Source organism: Neopelma chrysocephalum, unplaced genomic scaffold (assembly GCF_003984885.1).
Source record: "Neopelma chrysocephalum unplaced genomic scaffold, ASM398488v2 Primary Assembly neopelma1_96873, whole genome shotgun sequence".
Taxonomy (NCBI): domain Eukaryota; kingdom Metazoa; phylum Chordata; class Aves; order Passeriformes; family Pipridae; genus Neopelma; species Neopelma chrysocephalum.
Genome location: NW_020925516.1, coordinates 247,899 through 266,357, shown reverse-complemented (window position 1 = coordinate 266,357; position 18,459 = coordinate 247,899). Strand labels below are relative to the sequence as shown.

General features: G+C 56.7%; 2 protein-coding genes across 3 annotated transcripts; both read left to right on the top strand.

Annotated features, from left to right (window-relative positions):
• The first annotated feature begins 812 nt into the window (after positions 1 to 812).
• On the top strand, positions 813 to 7,371 carry LOC113960763 (protein DGCR6). Its single transcript, XM_027670517.1, has 5 exons — positions 813 to 945; positions 1,013 to 1,173; positions 1,648 to 1,748; positions 4,420 to 4,560; positions 6,646 to 7,371. The coding sequence occupies exons 1-5, from the start codon at positions 824 to 826 to the stop codon at positions 6,727 to 6,729; spliced, it is 609 nt and encodes a 202-aa protein (XP_027526318.1). The 5' UTR covers positions 813 to 823; the 3' UTR covers positions 6,730 to 7,371.
• Positions 7,372 to 10,810: 3,439 nt separating this feature from the next.
• On the top strand, positions 10,811 to 16,459 carry SLC7A4 (solute carrier family 7 member 4). 2 transcript variants are annotated; one of them, XM_027670506.1, is made up of 5 exons: positions 10,811 to 10,886; positions 12,085 to 13,134; positions 13,251 to 13,927; positions 14,628 to 14,736; positions 14,826 to 16,459. In XM_027670506.1, the coding sequence occupies exons 2-5, from the start codon at positions 12,153 to 12,155 to the stop codon at positions 15,017 to 15,019; spliced, it is 1,962 nt and encodes a 653-aa protein (XP_027526307.1). In that variant the 5' UTR covers positions 10,811 to 10,886; positions 12,085 to 12,152; the 3' UTR covers positions 15,020 to 16,459. The 2 variants fall into 2 exon arrangements, with proteins under 2 accessions (XP_027526307.1, XP_027526309.1); XM_027670508.1 differs by lacking the exon at positions 10,811 to 10,886 and having other exon boundaries at positions 11,317 to 13,134.
• Positions 16,460 to 18,459: the final 2,000 nt, after the last annotated feature.

Genomic DNA, 18,459 nt, shown 5'->3' with positions numbered 1-18,459 from the left:
TAAATCTAATATTTTTAAAGCATTTTTAATCCATTTCAACGGGTCTTTCGTTTTGCTGATTCAAGCCAGAAACCTTTTCCTGTGACTGTTGCCATGAGTGCACAGTTCAGCCTGTGCCAGCTCTCATCACCTACACCCCAGCACCCACAGGGAGAACCCATCGCCGTTCCAGGACTCGATAACTCCGTGTGTTTTCAGAGACTGGAAGGGATCTGGGCAGCCACGCAGCCTCGACCTTCCCAGGGCACCCACAAACATTGCCCAGCATGGCCCTGGCGATGTGTCCATAGGGAATGCTCCCCAGCTCACAGGCTGGAATGACCTCTGACAGTGAAATCCCACCCGTGCCGGTGATGCCGGCAGTCACCTCATTTTTGGCCGCGGTGAAGTCACCCTGTGCCACCCATTCCAAAGCGGACAAATTCCGTCTGAAACTCTCCTGATAAAGTAATTTAAAACATCTGCAGCTACTTCCAAGCCGGAACAGCGGGACGCTTCGAGATCCCTCCCCGTGCCTCACATGGGACGGTCCGTAAAGGAACCGCTTGGAAATCTCCGGCCGGCGGCCAGTACGGATCGCAGGGCAGGCGGGGGCGGCGGGCCGTTGCTGCCGCCGCGCCGCCGAGAGAGGCCAAGACCGAGGATGTGCTGGGAACGGCGAGCGGGAGCGCCGGGAATGGGAGCGGGAGCGCCGGGAATGGCGAGCGGGAGGGGGCGGGGCGAGGGGCGGGGCCGATCGGGGCGGGGATTGGCGGATTCCGAGGGGCGGGGCGATGGCGGCGCGCGGCGGGTCGCGCAGGCGCAGAGGGCAGGCGGGGCGGCCATGGCGCGGCCCGGCGGGTTGGGGGCCGAGCAGGAGCAGCCGCAGCACGTCCTGTCCCGGCAGCAGGAGCGGCACCGCCGGCTCCTGGCCGAGCTGCAGGCGCTCGTCAAGGCGCTGCCCAGGTAAGCCCGGCGCGGCGGGGGCGGGGGCTGCCCGCGGCGCCCGCGCTGACCCGGTGCGCTCCCGCAGCCCCTGCCAGCAGCGCCTCTCGTACACGACGCTCTCCGAGCTGGCGCTGGCGCTGCTGGACGGGACGGTGTTCGAGATCGTGCAGGGGCTCCTGGAGATCCAGCACCTCACCGAGAAGAACCTGTACAGCCAACGGCGGCAGCTGCACAGCGAGCACCGCGGTACCCGGAGGCCGATCCCGGGACACGGGAGGAAGGAGGGCGGCGCTGGGGCGGGGGGACACAGCGGGGCGGTCCTGGGGCACGGGGGTACACTGGAGGTCAGCTCGGGAGCAGTGGGGGCAGCACTGCAGGGAGGCGGCGGAGACCCTGCGGTGGGAGACGGGCCTGGGGCATTTTGTGAGGTGGGGGGTGACACGGAGAGGGCAGGTTGTGAGGGCACTGGAGGGGGGGGACACGGGGGTCAGGTTCTGGGGATACTGAGGGGTGGTGGGGGTGACAGCTTGGCGAGGCAGGGTGTGGGTGCCTTGCGCGGGGGAGAGCTCTGGGGGCTGGGTTGTGAAGGCACAAGGGGACTGTGGGGAGTGACACCGCAGGGGGGGCAGGTTGTGGGGAGGGCACTGGGAGGAAGTGGGGGTGGCACTGGGGGGGACCTGGCAGCAGCGTGCCCTCCTGAGCCCCCCGTGCCCGTGGCAGGGCTGAAGCAGGAGCTGTTCCACCGGCACAAGGAGGCCCAGCAGTGCTGCAGGCCCCACAACCTGCCACTGCTCCGCGCCGCCCAGCAGCGAGAGATGGAGGTGAGGGGGGGCCGTGGGGGAGATGGAGGTGAGGGGGGGCCGTGGGGGAGATGGAGGTGAGGGGGGGCCGTGGGGGAGATGGAGGTGAGTGGGGCCGTGGGGGAGATGGAGGTGGGGGGGCCGGATGCAGACCTGTGTCCCTTCCTGGGGGTCTCACAGCCCTGTTGCTGCAGGAGCACCGCAGCATCTCCAGAGGGTTTGACTATTCCCACCCTGCAGCCTTGGGAGCCGCCAGCCGTCCTGGCTGGCCTTGCTAGCACAGGGGAGGTAATACAAGGTGTAGGGTTTAGATGTTTGGCTTCTCAGTAGAACCTGCGGTGTTTAGAAAAGCTTTGCCCATCGTACAGGGTCATCAGTCACCAGAGCTGAAGCAAAACTTGTGTTTAAGCCTCAGTTTTCTTCAAGATTTGGCACTTTTCTATAACCCAGAATCAGATGCCAACTCTAAAACAGTGTGAGACACTTAAATTTGGGGTTTTTTCAGGCCCAAGGGAAGTCACTCCTCCAGCAGAGTAAGTGGAGGAGAGGATGGTGTGGGCAGCACACTGAGCTGGCTGGGAGGAAGGAAAATCTGGGGAACAAGGGATGTGAATCCATTGTATCTCCTGCAAAGGGCATGAACCCCTGCACTGAAGAAAGTGTCAGGACAGAGCTTGCTTAGGTGGTTCAGCATCCCGTAGCAAAGGAACAGTCACCACTCTGCTTCTTCTTCTCTTGGGGCTTGAGCTGTTTTGAGTTTCCTCCCATTTATTCCAATAAGGTCCTACCCTGCGTGTTTTCTCTGGAGCAGATGGTGTAGGATCATCTTCTGGTGGATCCAAGTCCTGCATCCTCCTTAACAGCAGGTGGTTTTGTGAAACTCTCTCACTGTGACATGCTAATTGCATCCAGGAAAGGTTCCAAGAAGTAGCTCTTGCTCTTCATTAGGTCAGGCCTTTTGCAGAGCCATGGATACATCCATGCTTCAGACACACCTCAGCTCTTTCCCACACTGTTTGTGGTTGAGATCTCTGTCACTCAAATTCTGGATTTTCTCCAGGAATTGTGGCAGCGTGGATGCATTCAGCTCCCCTCCCAGGTCTGTTAAATCACCAGCCACTGGTGTAGGAAATCCCGGGGTTTGTGACTTCTCCCTTTCTGTGCAGTGAGGATAATTTAACCTCATGGATATTTCCAGCTGAACACATGCCTCTGTTCTGTGTTATATAGGGGCAGCATTGCATGACTGAAATGTTGAAACCTGAGCCATTTATTTCTTGCAGGAGAATCACAGAATCATGGAATGGTTTGGGTTGGAAGGGGCCTTAAAAATTACCTTGTTCTAAACCCCTGCCATGGGCAGGGACACCTTCCACTAGCCCAGGTTGCTCCAAACCCTGTCCAACCTGGCCTTGAACACTTCCAGGGATGGGGAAGCCACAGCTTCTCTGGGAAACCTGTGCCAGGGCTTCCCCACCCTCACAGGGATGAGTTTCTTCCCATTACCCCATCTGACCCTTGTCCTGTCACTCCCCCTTGTCCTGTCCCTCCATCCCTTGTCCCCAGTCCCTCTCCATCTCTCCTGGAGCCCCTTTAGGCCCTGGAAGGGGCTCTCAGCTCTCCCTGGAGCCTTCTCTTCTCCAGGTGAACCCCCCCAGCTCTCCCAGCCTGGCTCCAGAGCAGAGGGGCTCCAGCCCTGGCAGCATCTCCGTGGCCTCCTCTGGACTCTCTCCAGCAGCTCCACGTCCTTCCTGTGCTGTTCCCCAGAGCTGGAGGCAGCTCTGGTGGGGTCTCACCTGAGCAGAACAGAGGGGCAGAATCCCCCCCCTCACCCTCCTGCTCACCCTAGAAGAATGAGACTGCCATTGTATTTTGATAGAATGTGATGATTCCTGATTTTCTGTGTGGCTTGCTAGGGAATTCTGCTGCTCAGTGCACCTGGTGAGGGTGTATCACCTTGCCTGTGCACACACAAAGGTGTTTATTTGAGCTGGGCTCTGCTCATCTCCTGCAGTCCTCCTGCTCTCTGCTTCCGCTCCCGATTTCTGGAGTGCCTTTGGCATCCACGTTTGCTAGGCTCCATTTCTTCTCTCTGCTGAGGTTTGGGCAGATGTTGGCGAGGCAGGAGGGGCAGTGTCCTTCTGGTTGGAGCTATTCTGGCAAAGTCCTTGTTTGCTAATGTTCTCAGTCTGTCAAAAATAGAGCCCCGGCATTCAGACTTTTTCGTGAATAAATGGGATCTGGGTGAGATTTACAGCTCCAGCTCCGTGTTAGTGTCCAGGGAGTCTTTGGGAGGCATTCGAGCTGGCACTCTGATGAGCTTCAGTGGCCTGTGTTACTCCTCCATGTCTCCCTTTAGCCTCACTTGAGTTGTTGGACTGAGCTCAGCCATAGCTCAGGCAGTGGCTCATCAGGAAAAGTCATTTGGGCACTGGTTGGTTCCTTGTGCTCTTTCCTGATCTCCAAACACACAGAGAGCAGGCTGCTCCCATGACTTCCCTGCATTTTCTTGACTGGGAGCTTTGCAGGTGGAGGTGGTAAGACCTGGGGCTGTGTGGGTTGACCACTGCAGTCACTGGGCTCATTAGGATTCAGGATTGCCCTTGGGTTTCAGTAAAAGTGTTAGAGATGAGAAGAAGCCAGGAGGAAGGCAGATGTTCCACTTTTTTCCATTGACTGTTGTGTTTTTCAGGCTATGGAGCAACAGATCCGAGAGGAACAGCGAATGATGGATGAGAAGATAGTCCTAGAGCTGGACCAAAAAGTGATCGACCAGCAGAGCACCCTGGAGAAGGCTGGGGTGTCTGGCTTCTACATCACCACCAATCCACAGGTAGGTGTTCAGGGTGAGGTATTTTGACAAGGGCTTGGAGTGACAGGACAAGGGGGAATGGCATCCCACTGCCAGAGGGCAGGGTTAGATGGGATATTGAGAAGAAATTCTTCCGTGAGGGTGGTGAGGCCCTGGCACAATTGCCCAGAGAAGCTGTGGCTTCCCTATCCCTGGAAGCGTTCAAGGCCAGGTTGGATGGGGCTTGGAGCAACCTGGTCTAGTGGAAGGTGTCCCTACCCATGGCAGGGGGACGGAATGAGACGAGTTTTAAGGTCTGTTCCAACCCAAACCATTCCATGATTCTGTTTGACAGTACTTTTGGGCTAATATCTTTAATTTAAAAAAGAAGCTCACTGTTAATGTATTGTGGATCTCTGGGTCAGACAGAACGATCTGTCCTTTGCCTCCCAGCTGGTGGGTGATGTGCCCTGGGCAGACCTCTTACCGAGTTTGTTACAAAGGAGCAGAAACCCAGGTACCACTGGGCAGCATTCCCAACTTCCTGCAGTATTTTTCCCAGTGTAGAAGGAAGAAACACTGTGCCAACAGCCTGCGGTCCTGTGACTCTCAAATGGGTCTGAATAACACGAAAATAAGTGATTTACTGTTTTTGTATCCGGCTTAACTGTACAAACTGGCTTCAGGAGTCTGTTTATTAGGCACCTTGTTCCTTCTTGCATGTGACTTGCTGGAGCTGATGATCTCAAACTGTGATTAGAGAATTGTTCCTAGTTTCCCCAGTGCATTTGCTCTCAAAACATCGGAGCAATCACCTGAGTTTGTCCCTGTTGTCTTTATGCCACCACAGGAATGAAAAAACTCAAACTTCCCAAGTCCTGTTGTAAAGCCACACAAGTTAGCAGGGAACGCAGAAACAGGCTGTTCTTAACTCTGTTTTTTCAGCTGATTAAATGTCAGTTAGATAAAGACCTACTGGTGAGAAAAGACAGCTTAAACAAAGCGAAACAGGCGTTTTTCTAACACCCACCCACACGATTCCCAATCGTGGAGCCTTGAATAAGCCTCTCATTTTCCCTGTGCTGCTATTCCCCAGCTGTATAATGCAGGCAGCCCTTTCTCGCCCTCCTGCCCTGCCTTTTATTTTGTTTTTGTAAGTAATAACCCTTAGCAGGGTTCCTGTTTGCTGGGTTTGTGTATGTTTGCTTTTAGGATAGGTGCCAAACCCAACCCGGATCTTGGTTTGTGCCTGTGAATGCCACCAAGAAATCCCTGCTGGAATCTGTTCTCTACACGGTTCCCATCAGCTGATGTGTTTCCTCCCAGTCTGTATGAAATGCCTGCTTTTGCAGTGGATGTATTTTTACAAAAACAGATTTTTATTTTCATAGCATCATGTCTGCAGGGCTGAGTCACAGCCCTGGGCTTACGAATTAGCAGCTCCACTGTGTCATCTCTGAGATAAACATAACTAAGAAGGAGCAAATGGTAAAAGAACCATAAGCTGATGATGGTGACTACAGGAGATGGTGTCTCCACTTGATTTCAGTCATGGAAAAGGGAGTTTTTGATGGGGAATGAAATGCCTGCAGGGAATTTGATGCACTGGCACAGCCATGTGCTGCACCTGGCTTGGACCCCACTTAGAGGGTACCCAAAGCGATCCCTCGTCTTCCCGCCCTTCTGTGCTGGGAAAGGGTCAGGGAGTTGGAGATGCTGCTGAAGGAGGAGGGGAGGAACTTGGAGAACATCCTCTGGGGCATGTGGCTGTGTGGGTGCAAGGGGATGCTACTGCCCCTACTCAGCCTGCGGAACTGGCCAGCCCTCATGGCCCTTACACATTTATCACAGTGAAGAAGAAAGAGCATTTCTGAATCCTTAAGGAATCTGAAAGCCCTAGGATTCCTAAGACAGCCACAGTTTGCAGCAGGTCTGCTAAGATGTTACTGCTCTATATTCTAGAGAAACTCTTAAACACAATGAAGCCTTTGGTTTCTATTTGCCTGGTTGGTTTTTTTTGTTCCCTTAAAATGTGTAGCTCTTGAGGGGTGAGTATAAGCCAGTCCTTTCTGCTTCCTGTAGCAGGTAATGGGATCATCTTATAGAAATGTCTCTTTCCCTTTGCAGGAGCTGACTCTACAGATGAATTTGCTGGAGCTGATTCGGAAGTTGCAGCAGAAGGAAGCTGAGGCCGAGAAAGCTTTTTACTGAAGGAGCAAACCTGCTATTCACTTTCCAAAGTTTTTCCTGACTTCCCTCTAAAGGACAAACTGTCCATGCATTTGCTTTGTGTCATGTCAGGAAGAGGCTGTGGGTATAGAAGAACTCGCTGGGGCGCTTAGATTAGAGCTGGGGTGAGCAGAGCCCAGCACAGGGGGGTTGGGAGCCTCGGGCTGCCTCTCTGGTCATCAGAGCAAGGTGTCCGTTGCATCTGGCTCAGTTGGGAGCTGATGGAGCATGTTCATCTGCCACGAACATCCTACAGTGTAGCTGAGGCCATTACTGAGCCAGAGCTGGACCAGCCGAGGCAGCAAACCCAGACCTGCCGTGTGGCAGTGGCCCTGTGTTTAGATGAATTAAACTTGGGGGAAAAAGTTTATCTACCGGAAGATGCTTCTGTGTGTGGTTGAAGCAGAAACAGCCTCTTAGACATGCAGACCCTTCACAGACCCTCCTCCAGGCAGGTACCAGTATCATCTGTATTAAAGGAGGATTTCACGCCTCACCCAGTGTTACTGGACTAATGTTAGCAGTGTTCCCACTGACTCACAGAGCAGAGAAGGTTGGAGAGCTTTTGCTTTGTTCCTTTAAACCAGTTTCCAAATGGAGAGAAATAAAAGGCTCTGCCCTGCCTTCTGGGGCTGCAGCTTTCTGAATGCCAGTGGTTATGATTAGGTTTGTCCCATCCCCAGTGAGGAGTATGGGGCTCATGGTGTGCTAGATGGAAGCGGGGAAGGAACCTGGAGTGTTTCTGAGACCTTTCAGGGTGTTGGAAGAACTTGCGGGGGGAGCTGGTGGTGAAGAAGACAAACACATGGAAGATCTGAGCTACAAGGACCAATGAGTCTTTTGGAAGTTCAGAACTGAGACCCCTTCTCATTTTCATCATGGGTGGCTGTTCCCTCCCCCATGGGGATGATGCTACCATGGTTCAGCAGCTGGAGACAAGACCCACTGCTTGTATGGGGTCTCCACCTCCTGAACGAAAATTCTGAGCTGGAAAGTGGACTGGTGTGGGTCCTGCACCACTGCAGGGTCCCCACGAACCACCTGGAACTGTTGCCACTGGATCCTCAGATGGGAGCCCTGCACTCACTGCTGAAATTGTGACGGGCAAGGTGGACAACATTCTCCTCTGGAGACACCTTATTCGTCCTTGGGAATACATGGTAGTCGCTAGTACTTGACCAAGTGAAGTCAACATCCGTGTTCAGATTCGTGGCCAGAGCTATTAGCAAGGAAAGTGCTTCCCAGGGTGAGGATGAGGAAAGCAGGGATGAATGATCGCAGGAAAGGATGCCCAGATGCTGGGGGTCATGCTGCCTCCTAGAAGTTCTCCCCTTCCTTGACACGAGTGCTCTGGAATCGCTGGAGCAGCAGCAGAGTGATGGTGTGGCTGGAGAAGCTTGGATTGGGGTTACTGCCGGTGGGTTCAGCCCCACTGCGCTGCCCTTTGGGGCAAGGACCGGAGCCCACCTTGATCCGGGATTGCTGGTTGCTGCCGTCTCTCCAGGAGCAGCCAGTGCTGGGGATCACGGCGGCTGTTCCAGCACTGCCATGACAACAGCAGCTCTCGGGCTTCCTGCTTCCACCATCTGGCTGCGGATGGCTCTGCCAGGCAGCTGATTGGATCCAAGCTGAAATTTTCCATGCCTATGGTCAGGTTGGGTTTCAGAAGGGCTTTTTGTCGAGGTAGAGAGCTGCAGGGGGTCAGTGGTGGTAACTGTTGGGTGGCGTTATCCTAAGAGAGTAAAGCCCCTGGGATGGCTCATGATCGGATCAGCAGGGTTTAAGCAGATGAACACTTCCTCAGTCCCCCGAAGCTGGGCAGTACGACACGGAGAATACAGATATTTTTCTAAGCAAGTGCTGTTTGTGTCAGCAGAGGGTGACACCATCCCACTGCAAAGCTGTGGCACTGCCAGTGACACGGGTAAGACCTGGTGAGAGCTACCCAAAGGGGCTGGAAGTGCTGCCAAAGATTACTGGGCTTCAGCTGTCTCAGCTCCTTGGTTCAGTGACCTGTGCAGCCCCCAAGCTCTTGGCCGGTGCCCCAGGAACATATATTTGGGGCCCCCTTTGCTGGGTTCAGCCACCCACAGACTGGACCGTAAGTTCCTGCCCAGGGCTCCACGTGTGCCAGAAGTGACGTGGCAAGGGGATGCACCAGAGGAGTTCCCCATTCAGGTACAGGGTGACTGACAGGAGAGGTGTGGCCCCATGCCAGCCCTGTGTTCACTCAGGAGCTGTAGGAAGGTGAGTGAGGGGTGGCAGGAAAGGACAGGTTGTTTTCTGCTTCCTTTTCCTATACTTTGGGTTGACAAGGAGGAGTGCAAGGTCCCCTCCACGTAAGGAGGTCAGTTCAGTGTGGATAAGAGTGAATGTATTCAGCTAGGAGCCCTCAGTGTTGCACAGTGGGCTCTAAGTTGTCCATGGTGACATTTGGGGTGATGACTGCTGGGTCCATGGAAATGTCAGCTTTAGTGCTCAGATGCCATCCAAAAATCAGATGAGACATAAGGAGGGGATCAGAGAAGAAAATGAAAACATCTTGCTGCTGCAAAGCACTCAAAGGCAGATCCCTTCACCCCAAGAAGGGCACCCCAAGAACAGGCCCTGCAAAGGCCCTGGTGACACCAGGGCTCTGGAACATCTTCCAGTTGAGCTGGACTTCTTTATCCTTGACAAGGGGCCCAAGAGCAAACAGGGTAAAGATAAAACTATATATCACACATGGAGAGGAACTTCGCTCTCTACAAACAGAGGAGTGGGAGCATTGCAGGACACCTGTAACAGTAGGTTTGGGTGGGACAGGTGACTGCTTGGGAAACTCCTTGCCCCGAGAGGCTGGAGAGGCAAAAGGTTTGTGTTGGTTCAAGTGGAGGTGAAGCACTTCTGGAAAAGAAACACCTTTTAACTTAGAGATGGAGAGAGGTTATTTCCCTTCACTAGAGAGCCAGGTGGAAGCACACAAGCTTTTGCTCAGGTTTTGTGCTCTTGCCCAGGCCCTGGCTGGGCAGCAGGACTGTGAGCTGGATGGGCCTGTTCAGGAGCTTCCCTTCCACTGCTGCCCCTCCAGCCACTTTCCCCACACCACATCTGCTTCTCCATGACAAACACCTGAGCATGGAGGGGGGGTGTCTGTCCTCTGGGCAGCAGCTCCAGAGCAGAGTGAGTAGAGGCAGAGGAGCAGGATCTCAGCCCTTTCCTCCATCCAGAACTGTATCCAGCAGAGGAGATTTAGGATAAGTGCTCCATCATAGAATCCTGGAATGTTTTGGGTTGGAAGGGACCTCAAAGTTCATCTCAAGCCTTCCACTGCACCAGGTTGCTCCAAGCCCCAGCCAACCTGGTTCAAACATTTCCAGGGATGGGGCAGCCACAGCTTCTCTGGGCAACCTGTGCCAGGGCTTCACCATCGTCACAGAGAATTACCTCCTAACATCTAATCTAATCCTGCCCTCTGCCCATTTGAAGCCATTCCCTGTTTTGTCCTGTTCCTCCATCTCTTGTCCCAAATCCCTCTCCAGCTCTCTTGGAGCGCCTTTAGGCACTGGAAGGGTCTCCCTGGAGCCTTCTCTTCTCCAGGTGAACATCCCCAGCTCTTCCAGAGGGGCTCCAGGCCCATCCCTGGAAATGTTTGAACCAGGTTGGCTGGGGTTTGGAGCAACCTGGTGCAGTGGAAGGCTTGAGATGAACTTTGAGGTCCCTTCCAACCCAAAACATTCCAGGATTCTATGATGGAGCAGTTATCCTAAATCTCCTCTGCTGGATACAGTTCTGGATGGAGCACCTCCGTAACCACCCTGTGCCCCGTTTCCGTGTGGCTCCGGCCCCGCACACACCCCCGTGGGAATGCCCACCCTGGCGCCTTGGGGACCCCCTGTGTCAGCCCCTTCCTGGGCGTGGGGGTGCAGCCCCGATGCCCCCAACCTCTGCTCCCCGCTGCGGGGAAAACACCCCAGGGGATGGGGCCAGAGCCGCCGGTAGAGCTCTCGCGGCCCCGGGCGCTCCCCCGCCCCGCCCGGCCCCCGCCCTTCCGCCGGCCCGGGGAGGCGGAGCCGGGCGGCGGCGGCGGCGGAGCAGGTGGGCCGGGGCCGGGGCCGGGGCCGGAGCGGAGCCGCGCGGGGCCCTGCCCGCGCCCGCAGGTGAGCGGGGCCCGCTGGCACCGGGAGCCGGGCTGGCATCGGGACCGTGGGGAGCGTCCCGTGGGAGCGCGGCCGGGAGCGGGGCTCGGCGCCGCCCGGGACCGGCATCGCGGCGGGGCTGAGCAGGGGCGAAACTATCGCCTCTCCCCGCCCAGGATGAATCCGGAACCCCCCACACTCCTTCTCGAGCCGGGTTCCCCCACCCGTGATCACTCCCCAACCCGAGGATTCCCACCTGCGACCACCCCCCGGGCCCCGGGGATGCTCCGTTGCCCCGTGGGTGTGCTGCGCCTGTTGGGGGTGTTGGGGTTGGGGATCCCAGTACTGCCAACCCCTCCAGTCGCGGGGACCCAGGCGTGCAGGGATGCGGAGTCTCAGCAGGGCTGGGGAATCCCAGCCAGCGTGGATTGTGCCTGTTGTCCTCATGGGCCAGTGCCATTCCGTCATCTCCCATTGGCCTTTCCAGGACCTTTTGGCCTCTGGGACAGGTGGACCTATGGAGCGGGGCTGCACCAGCCCTCTGAGCAGGACCTGTGGTTTGGGGATGGAGGGGGACACATCTCCTGGCATGCAGGAGAGGGCAGCTGGGAGGGGAGAGCATCCCCAAAGTCACCGACTGCCTGTGAAGCAGTCAGGAAGCAGCACCTTAAGGTCCCCAGAGCTGCGTCCTCCAACTGTCACGGTGGCAAGCTGCCAGTCTGGCTGATCCCTGATGCTGCTGTTTCCTGGTCTGTCAGGGGACTCCCACGTCCTCACTGGAGCTGCTCTGGACTTCCTGCTGCAGTCCCTGCAGCCTGTCTGGGCTTTCCCTGGGGCATCAGTGGGATCCTGGGAGGAGGGAGACTCTGCGTGGCCCCTTGGTGGGTTCCCGGCACACCAGGGTGAAGATCAGGTAGATATTGGATAAGGTGGAGGAGAAGCAGCAAGGAAACCTTCATCAGGGCCAGAGCAGACTGGTTTGGGCTTTAACTGGGAGATGCTGCCCTGGGAGTGGTGTGATTTCCTTCCCACCTTGCACACAGGCACAGGTCCCTGTCCTGTGCCACCACCCTGGAGGAAGATGTGCTCCATGCTGAGGCCCACACTGGCTGAGGTGTGAGGGACACCTGGAATGTGCCCAGTGGCTCTTCTACCCTCTCCCCAGAACCTGATACCTCCCTGCCAAGGGGATGCTCACCCCTTCCTGTCCCTCTGCCAGGTCTCCAGGCAGGGTCTCACTGCTGAGGACCTCTTGCCGTGCCGAAGGCAGGGCCCACTGCCTCCACGATGGCGAGATGGCTGCCCCGCTCCACCGACCTGACCCGCTTCTGCCAGAAACTCAACCGAGTGAAGACCCTGGAGGATGACATGATGGAGACATCCTTCAACAGATGCCTTTCCACCATCGACTTGACACTGCTGGGCATTGGGGGCATGGTGGGCTCCGGGCTGTACGTCCTCACAGGCACCGTGGCCAAGGAGATCGCTGGCCCTGCTGTCATTGTCTCCTTCATCATCGCCGGCTTCGCCTCACTCCTGGCTGCTCTCTGCTACGCCGAGTTTGGAGCCCGTGTGCCCAAGACAGGCTCTGCCTACATGTTCACCTACGTGTCCGTGGGTGAGATCTGGGCCTTCCTCATCGGCTGGAATGTGCTGCTGGAGTACATGATTGGCGGGGCCGCGGTGGCCAGGGCCTGGAGTGGCTATCTGGACTCGATCTTCAACCACAAGATCAAGAACTTCACCGAGACCCATGTGGGTACCTGGCAGGTGCCATTCCTGGCCCGCTACCCAGACTTCCTGGCGGCTGCCATCCTGCTGGTAGCCACTGCCTTCATCTCCTTTGGGGCCAAAGTGTCCTCCTGGCTCAACCATGTCTTCTCGGCTATCAGCATGGGCGTCATCCTCTTCATCCTCATCATGGGCTTTGTCCTTGCACAGCCCAAGAACTGGAGCACCCAGGAGGGCGGCTTCGCCCCATACGGGCTGTCAGGTATCATGGCTGGCACAGCCACCTGCTTCTATGCCTTTGTGGGCTTCGACGTCATCGCAGCCTCCAGCGAAGAGGCCAGGAACCCGCAGAGGGCTGTCCCCAGGGCCATCGCTTTCTCCTTGGGACTGGCCACCGGCGCCTACATCCTGGTGTCAGTTGTGCTGACACTGATGGTGCCCTGGCACTCGCTGGACCCCGACTCTGCCCTGGCTGATGCATTCTACAGGAGGGGCTATGCCTGGGCAGGGTTTCTGGTGGCCGCTGGCTCCATCTGCGGTGAGTACAGGCAGTGGTGGTGGGAGCTGCCTGCCCCGCTCACCATGGGGGCTGGGAACACCCCCCTGTTTGGGTTTGGGTCTGATGGGGTCTTCCTTCTTCTGCCTGTCCCTCAGCAATGAACACGGTTCTGTTGAGCAACCTCTTCTCCCTGCCGCGCATCGTCTATGCCATGGCTGAGGACGGGCTCTTCTTTCAGATCTTCTCCCGAGTGCACCCCCGCACACAGGTGCCCGTCGTTGGCATTGTGGTCTTCGGGCTGCTCATGGCTCTGCTGGCCCTCGTCTTCGACCTGGAGGCCCTGGTGCAGTTCCTGTCCATTGGCACACTGCTGGCCTACACCTTTGTGGCTGCGAGCATCATCGTCCTGCGCTTCCAGCAGCAGAAGGTGGATGTCCCTGCACCGGCGGCTGGTGGCCGGCCCAACCCCGAGCCCCACGAGGGTCCATCCAGTGGTGAGCTGAAGGAGTACGAGTCCTTCTCCGACAAGCTGCAACTGGTGGACAGGGACAAGAACAAACAGCAGCGGGAGCCAGGGCAGCTGAAGGCAGCGTTTGAGCCCTACCTGGAGTTCCTCAGCGACTTCTACCCAGGTGAGGTGGTCACAGTGGCCGTGGTGACCCTAATGGTGTCTGCCATCTGCCTCTGCTCCATCTTGGTCTTTGGCAACACCTACCTCCACCTGCCCACCTGGAGCTACTCCCTGCTGCTGGTCCTCTTCAGCCTGGGCTTCCTGCTCAGCCTCCTCCTCATCTGGGCACATGAGCAGCAGCACAGCACCCAGACCTTCCAGGTATGCCTGGGGCCCAGGCAGGGACAGTCTGTCTGCAGGGGTTGGGGTGGTTGGAGCAGCTCTGATGGGCCCACAGGGGCCCCAGGCACAGCCTGCATTGTTACTCTGTGTGGTCACTGGTCCCCAGGAGAGGACATCACCAGCAGCTCTATGTCCATCCCATGAGATCACTCCTGCCCACCCTGGCCTCCCTCCTCTGCATCCCCACAACCCCTCCGCTCCCCTCCTGCCTGTCCCAGCTCCTTACTTTGGCTGCCTTTCAGCTATGTGATGGAGCTCCTCTTCAGCCTCCAAACCTTTTCTGTGCCTTCTGTGCCACTGTCTCCTGTTTTCAGCCCATCTGAGCCCTGATGTGGTCAGTGCAGCCATGTGGATGGTAACAGCAGTGGTGACACCACCTCCCTGCCATACCCCTGCCCTGGCTTCTCCAGCAAGGACCACGTTGGCTCTGGATCACACCAGGAGTTTGGTTCTCATGATGATGCCTGTGCCGACCCTGTCAGCCTCACTCCCAGCTCCTGGCTCCCTTGTTCCTTTTGCCTGCCTTTTACCTTAAAAAAAAGTGCCACTTCTAGAAATTCCAGGGTGACAGTCCCTTTGTCTCCCATGTTTGCCAGTGCTGCCTTTTGTCTTTATGATTTTAAGGATGAGAAATGTGGTCCTGCAGGTCTCAGTCCCACCGGCTCCTTTCCTCCCACAGATCCCACTGGTGCCCCTCTCCCCGGCACTGAGCATCGTTCTCAACATCTACCTGATGCTGAAGCTCAGCTACATGACGTGGCTCCGCTTCGCAGTCTGGCTGCTCTTAGGTGAGTAATCCAGCTGCTGGGATGCCAGCCAGGACTGTGCCAGTGGCCAGGCTGTGCTGGAGCTGCTGCTGTTCCTGTCCCCCCTGCAGGCCTGCTCGTCTACTTCAGCTATGGCATGTGGCACAGCAAGGAGAACCTGCGGGAGCTGCGGCCCCAGCGCCTCAGCGCCCGCTACGTGGTGTTCCCCAGCGGCAGCCTGGAGGAGAGGGTGCAGCCGGTCCAGCCCACCTCCCAGCCCACTGCTGGTCTCCCGGACACCGACACCGATGACTGCAAGAGATGACACCCCAGGGGATGGGGGCACCTGGTGATGGGAGCATCGGAACCCCCTCCCACAGTGAGGCCAGAGACCCATCCCCCTCCTCCTGGTCCCTCTGACAGCAGAGCCACCAGGGCTGCCCTGGGCATGGGGTTCTATTTGGAGAGGATGAGGATGCTCACCCTTACCACACGCTCCCCACAGAGCGTGGAGGGGCCGGCTCCCTCCCTCCCCATCCCCTGCACTCAGGAACTGGGTCTCAGCCCAGTGCCTGCCCTACTCATGAGGAGGCGTGTCCTTGTCACCTCTCCTCGAGTGCACCCTGGCACTGTGCAGCACACCTCCTGTCCGCTGGCAGCCAGGGATGCAGAGGTTCCCTGGGGACTGGGACAGGAAGCACAGCGCTGCCTATCCTGGCTCTCATCCTGTCTGCAGCCCTGACTGCAGCCCCCTTTCCTCCTGCAGAGCCCCTCTGCCTCCCTCAGAGTCCCTTCAGAAGGAGGCAGGGGCCTCCCCACAAGCATCCCTACCATCCCTGCCATCCCCGCCATCCCCATCCCCAGGGCTGCTCTCCTCAAAGGTTGGGACTGAGGGGGCCGATGGTGGAGGAGGTAGAGAAGGGACATGGCCAGAGTGGGTGGCCATGCAGCAACTCAATTGCATCTTCCCAGCCGCTGGAATTGCCCGTTTCGGGGGGAGCTGGGGGCCATGCCCACGGGAACATAATGCCATAGCCAGGCTCCTGCCCCAGCCCTGAGCGGGCTGTGGATGCTCAGGATCCCAGATGTGTTGCCTTGTCCCTGGAGGTCCTCAGCAGCATCCCTGATCTGCCTGGAGCTGGCTCCCCGCTTTTGCTGTGCCCCGGCAGCACCACCCGCCCCACCAGGAGGGGCTCAGCCCCCTGTGATGCCCCTCCCAGGCTCTCTGGGACTTGGGACGGGCTCAGCAGGTGCTTTTCAGTGTTGCCCCCTCCCCAGTGATCATCCCCATGTTCTGGGGTCACTCCAGCTGCAAGGGTGTCATGGAGGGTCCCCAGCAACACTGTTGCAACCACCCGTGGCTAATTTGCCCATGGCTGGGCTAAAGTAGAAGGGAAGGGGGTTTCAGCATGTTTTGGAAGTCAGTGGAGCTGACCTGCCAGGCCTTGCATCATGGACACCTTGCTCCATTTTCTTCCTCTGCATCCTGTGAGGAGCCAGGGACTGTGGGCAGGCTGGTCCATTGCTTCTCACTGACCAGTCCCTGGAGGGGCCTAGAGAGGCTGTGGGGATTCTCAGTAGGATATGCTGGCCCCTGGTGAACCCCTCTGTCTGCCAGCGCTGCTCCATGTCCCGCCTCACCTTCGCGCTGCTGCCACCGGAGCAGCACGGCCCCACTGTGCTGTGGCCCTGTTTGGCACCTCTGTGTCGTGGCTTGTGAGCACTGGCTGACTCGGTCACCCTCATAAACACTGGTTCTGCAATGGCTCTGGCTGGTTGTGTTCTGTGTGTCCCCAAGACTCCTGGTGGGAAGCTGCTCCCCAGCCGAAAGCCCCCTAAAAGCGTGGGAAAAGGGAGGGTCGTGCTGCCCACTGCCACTCTGCTGCCACGGGGGTTCCAGTCACAAGGACGGGCTCCGGCCAGACCCACAGAAACCAAGACCCCACAGGGCTGGGATAGGCTGGGACTTGAGTACACAAATACACTGATACTCACCCAGATGGGCCTGACTCCCCTCTGAGCGGCAAGGACGATGCTGAGCAGCAGCGGGACAGGGTAACTAAAGCCAAAGGGATGGGACAACTTGTGCAATTAATAGGAATTAACGGATAACCTACAGATACCCCCGTCCTCACCACTGCTCTTCTCTAGAGAAGTTTCTTTCCTGAGATAACAAAGTCCTTCTTCATTAAAAAAGCAAGTGTTCAACAGACACCTGGGGAGGCAGAGGCTGAACCCTCCTTAGAAACTCGGGTTTTAATCTCAGCAGTAAGTCCACTGTCAGCTGGATAAAGGCGAGTAGAAAGAACCACAGGGATACAACAGGAGAAGGGAGCCTGGCGTGGGGCTGGGGAAGGGCAGGAAGGTTCTCACAGAGCGGGATGGGCTGAGGATCACAACACTTTAATCCTTCCCCGGTGGAGGAAAGTCAATGGCAGTCATATCACCAGGGCTGGGCTCTGCCAGCAGGGTTCTCAGTCACCCTTTTAAGCTGACAAAGACCAGAGAGTTGTTGAATGAGCCTTTTAACCATCGATATTTAATCTATTTGAAATCATTCATTTGTAAAAATGCACAGAAATCGCTGTTAGGCCACAGCACACAAAGCCAGCATGGGGACAGGGGACTGGCGGGGAATTAAAGGATTGAAGCGTAATTCCCAGGTGCCTGGGAGGCCAGTGGGGCCTCTTGAGCACACTTGTGTGTTGGGTTTTTTTTAAACAGTATTACAAAATTGGTCAGTTCATGTGTCATACACCATCCTACTGCAGTAACATGCCCTGCACAAAATGTGTACAAATCGATTTTTAACTGACTACTCATTAATGCACACAGAAAAGAAGGGGGGTGACAGCAGCCACTGGCACCCCGGCAGCTCTCCAACAGGGATTTGTTCCTGAAAATTGTATCAGCAGGGAAAAAAATAAATCCAAACTAAACAGCATCAGCAGGGCTTTAAGATGGCAGCCTGTAATGTGAGAGAAAACATCATCTCCTCAAGTTGTACCTCCAATTCCAAACAGATTTAAAACCAAACCATCCCCATGTGCAGCTCCCAGAACTCCATTTCAAGCAGCCACTGCTTCCCTGTGGCTGATCATACACCTGTTTTCCAGAGCAATACCTTTCTCCAAATTAGATTAAAAATATAAATAAATTCCTGTTTTCTGGGCAATGGTGTAATCAGGCTGCAGGAAATCAATCTAATTCCAGAGCTGCAGGGAAGTATGCAGGCCAGTGCTGGAGTGGCTGGTGCTGGGACTCTGGGAACTGGGAAAGGCTTTAGGGGCCATGGGGCAGGAGCAGCTCTGGCACACGTGTTCCAGCTGGGCTAAGAGGGTTAATGTGAGCCCTGGATGATAATCCCCATGGACAGCGTGGGAGTGGGTAGGCAGCAGCTGGGGATGGCTGAGCCTTGCCAGTGATGCTGCTGGTCTGAGAAGACTGGGAGAGTAGCTACCAGGGCAATGCCGGTTTTTTGTGCCCTGTCCCATAAGGCAGGTGCAAGGAGACAAGGAGAAACGGAAATCCAGAGGGGAATAACATGGGATTTGTACTAGAGAGAAAATCGATGCTGGGGCTGCCACCCACCCCCTTTAAATGGCAGTGAGTGACTGAGCCCATGGCCCTCAGCCTCGTCCCTGGGTGCAGCTCGGGGATGCTCCAGGGATGGCCATAAGGGATCGCTCATGATGATTTCAGAGGCTTCAGGACACGGGATCACTGTTGCTGCCCACACAGCCCCGGGGATGGGAGCCGTGGGAG